This window comes from Austrofundulus limnaeus, unplaced genomic scaffold (genome assembly GCF_001266775.1).
Source record: "Austrofundulus limnaeus strain Quisiro unplaced genomic scaffold, Austrofundulus_limnaeus-1.0 Scaffold95, whole genome shotgun sequence".
Lineage (NCBI taxonomy): Eukaryota > Metazoa > Chordata > Actinopteri > Cyprinodontiformes > Rivulidae > Austrofundulus > Austrofundulus limnaeus.
In genome coordinates, this window is record NW_013952497.1 from 220,011 (window position 1) to 223,812 (window position 3,802).

Genomic DNA, 3,802 nt, shown 5'->3' on the forward strand with positions numbered 1-3,802 from the left:
GTTTAATCTAGGGTATAGTTTAATCCAGGGTATAGGATTATGGAATGGTCTCTGGAGGATGATCTTAAAAATGCCAGATCTATGTAAATATTTAAGAGACAGATAAAAGCTAGTGTGTTGAAGGTATATGGAAAAGTAAAATGTGAAGCTAAGAATTGTTGTTTGAGTTGATGTTTTTTATTTACTATTGTTTTGTAAATTATGTTTTGTTTGAATATATTCTGGGGATAACAGGGGCAGACATGATAAGATTTATTCTTCTTCTGCTACCTTTCATTATTTTTTTGATTTGTGTATTTTCTTGGTTTTTTATTGTATATAGTTATTTTTAATGAAATTAATTTTTTTTTTGAATGAACGAATAAAGATTAATAATGTAAAGACCATTGTTTAGTTTTCTGTTTATTTCTTATGACATTAGTTTCTGTGTTTATCCTTGGGTTCAGTTTGATTCTTGTGTTTGTGCCTCCTCCTTGTGATCATCCTCAAATTGTTTGTTAGCTCCTCTCTGAGCMGATTCACACACACTCTCCTGCTCGGTGCCTCAGGTCAGCAGATCAGGTCCAAGCTCAGAGTTTTGTGTTGTTGCTGCAAAATTATGGAACGATCTCCCACTTCCTGTCAGATGAGCCGTTTCACTTTAAATTTTTGAAACTCTTAAAAACGCCTTTTTATTCCCTGGCTTTTGGCACAACCTGAGACTATATATTTTGTTTATTTTATCCCTATTTTATAGTGTTAACTGGTTTTATTCTTTTTTTATATGTTTTACACGTACAGCACTTTGTTGCAGCTGTGGTTGTTTTTTTAAGTGCTTTATAAATAAAGTAGTAGTTGTTTTGCTGCAGTTTGCATTTCTGGGTCCAAAACCTCCTGTTAAACCATTTGTGTTTTGATGCAGAGGAACTTCCTCATCTCTGTACATTTTATTTAAGCATTTGAACTTAGCCCATTTTAGCTTGTCTCGGCTCAGGTTAGCATCACGTAGCTTAGCACATTTTAGTAGTAAAACAATTTAGAAGCATGAAGTGTTACTGTAACRAAGTGAATAGTATGTGTAGTAGAAGTACACACAACTTGGTGGTTTGTTTTAGCTTGACATATTTTAGCATTTTTAGTTTATTTTAGCTCATGTTTGCCTTATGTTACAGTTAGAATATGTAAAAAATCATTCATACTGCGTCAAAAAGATGATTCAAAACATWTCATAATCACCTCAAAGCCAATTTACATCTGTGTAAATATTAAAGTCCTGATTATTAACTGTTTGCCTATATGATTCATACACTATATTCATTTTCATTGTGAATTGTTGATCAGAGTTTTCTACACAAATAAATAAGAGTGATTTTATTGATTTTCTTGTTCTTTTATTTTTCTCCTGTACATGATATTACAATTTGCTTTTTACATAAAACATTTATTGTGGTTTTCTTTTTTTTCTGTTTATACAGGAATCTTGGGAAGTCAGGGCTCAGAGTATCATGCTTAGGACTCGGTGAGTAAATCCTCCTGCCTACATAACTATAAATTGATCTCAGACGTGTCCCCTATGTTCTATCCTGATGATGTTTTTCTGTTCTGTGACCTCAGTGCAGTCCTTACAAACCTGAACACACACACAAAACTCCTGTCTGTACTCTGACTGAACTCTTCTGTGCTTTTCCACAAACAGGTGATACTGTCAAACTAACCTCATGAGTTTAACTTTATATGTAGGTTTCAGTTATAAAGTTATTTTCCTCTTACACAAAAGAGTCAAAGCAATCACCTCAACTCTGCTTCGTTGTTGGTGTGGGAGGAAGACACACACTCACACACACTTACACAAACAGCCCTTGAGCAGCATTCCTATTTCTGTCACCGTAAAGAGCTCTTGGAACAACAAAAAAGCCTGTTTGTGGCCCCGAAAACTGGATGATTTCTAGAGTTTGAAGCACAAACTGATTTTAAGAAATGAACTACAGTAAATGATACAAAGATATCAAAACTGAAATATACAGTATTTATATAGGCAAACTTTTAATGGGTCTAAATCAAATGAAAAGTAGAGTTTAACTTATTTATATCATCATATAAATAATAAGTGCTGTAAAGTCTGCTGAGTTTGTCATCTACTTGTTTTCGGCTTCTGTGAAGAGTTTTTAAAATTCCCAGAGTCTTCAAAAATAGCTTTTCCGATGTTTCTTTTATTTACCGGACTGTGATGTGTGACTTGGGCATCTCTGAGCGCTGATGCCCCAGGTGAATGTGACTCAAACTGGTTGAGCTGATGGTGCAGAAAAGGTCAACAGAATGTCAGCAGCCCGCTGCACGCTGCGCCTCTGTCAGACATGATGCTGACAGAGAGACGAGGATAGACGAGGACTTAAGTGTGACGCTACAGTTTAGAGTTTCACTTAAAGGAGTCATGTCAAGGTCTGTGAGAACAATGTGCAAACAGAATTAGATTTATTGTCATTCAGCACTTKTAAGACACATGAAAACAAAATGTGTTCATCAGACTAGTCTAAAAATATATATATAATGAATAAATAACAATCAGCTTGAAGGAGAAGGGGGGAAGAATTTATAATCTGGGTGGCTGGGGTCTAGAGATGGGAATGGCTTTTTGAAGGGATCCAGAGCTTGATGAGCCATTTCTGATTTTATCAGTCTTTTCAGCAGAAAAGGCCAGAAAACCTTCCACCACACACTGATAACAAGAAGTTCAACACAGCTGCAGTGAGGTCAATGCTTCAGCCTCCTCATAAAACAAAGCTGTTGGAGAGTTTCCTAGTGATGCTGGCTTTGTAGCTCATGTGAGGTCATCCAACACATGCAGGCCCAAGTGTGTGATGAGGGGAGTAGAGGTCTAATCTGAATCCAGCGTGTTCTCTTTTATTTATGTCACAATGATGCTCAAGTTGTTTTCCATAAACCAATCGGCAAACTTTAACTCCCTGCTGTTCGTTGATTTATTGTTGGCAATCAATCCAACGACAGCAGAATAATCTACAAACATATTTCCTGGGTACCCTGCAGAATAAAGTAAGAGTAGAGTGTACAAAAAGGGGTAGAGGACACATAAAGTGGGTATAAACTGTTTAAAACTAAAATATAAAGTAAATGTTACTCTCAATAATTTGTGTGCAAAAGCCCTGTTATTTTTTGTTATTGCCACTAAAAGCATTAAAGCCCACATCCGTTCTTTCACACTGAAACTGATGTTCAGGTGTCTTAAAATGTTCTGTTTCCTGATCAAATGTCACCATGTGATTTAGAACAACTTCCCAGAACAAACCCTCACTGAAGCATTAATGAAACTCTCATTCATGTGTCAAATCATGACTCAGCAGTCGGTTTCCATTTGTCACTGAGTGTGTGAATGGCAGCCAGGAGATGTAATTGTCACTTGAGCTGCATATTTACAAGCGCGTAAGTGCAACTGCGTCATGATGTTTGGAGAGAAACACTCGCCAGCTTCATTTCCATAAAACATCTTTCTCCCAGAAAAATCTCCTCCTGTTGCTGTTTGGTTTCCTTCCTCTCTTTATTCAGCATCAGGAGGAAAGCAGCCCATAATCCTGAGCTTCAGAGAACATTTGCTTTCATCCAATAAATCAGCCTGCTTTCACAGAACAATGTATTTTGCAGTGTTTTTTATATTGTTTTACCAAGTAAAATTTTCTTTCTCCACTGGCAGAAATTTTTGGACTTCATTTGAGTCAAATTTTCAGACTAATAAGACAAATAATCTTACACATTCTGAAAACAAGATTATTATTCTTACACAATCAGTTCTTGTTTAGTAAATCAGTCT

At 36.1% G+C, this 3,802-nt stretch overlaps 1 protein-coding gene across 3 annotated transcripts in view; it reads left to right on the forward strand.

Annotated features, from left to right (window-relative positions):
- The window catches only part of kcnab1a (potassium voltage-gated channel subfamily A regulatory beta subunit 1a), a 122,754-nt gene that overhangs the window by 85,898 nt on the left and 33,054 nt on the right, over positions 1-3,802 (forward strand). For all 3 annotated transcript variants that reach the window (XM_014012816.1, XM_014012815.1, XM_014012817.1), the window contains exon 2: positions 1,455-1,498. In XM_014012816.1, the coding sequence (XP_013868270.1) occupies positions 1,455-1,498 (44 nt within the window). The remainder of the gene's footprint in view (positions 1-1,454; positions 1,499-3,802) is intronic.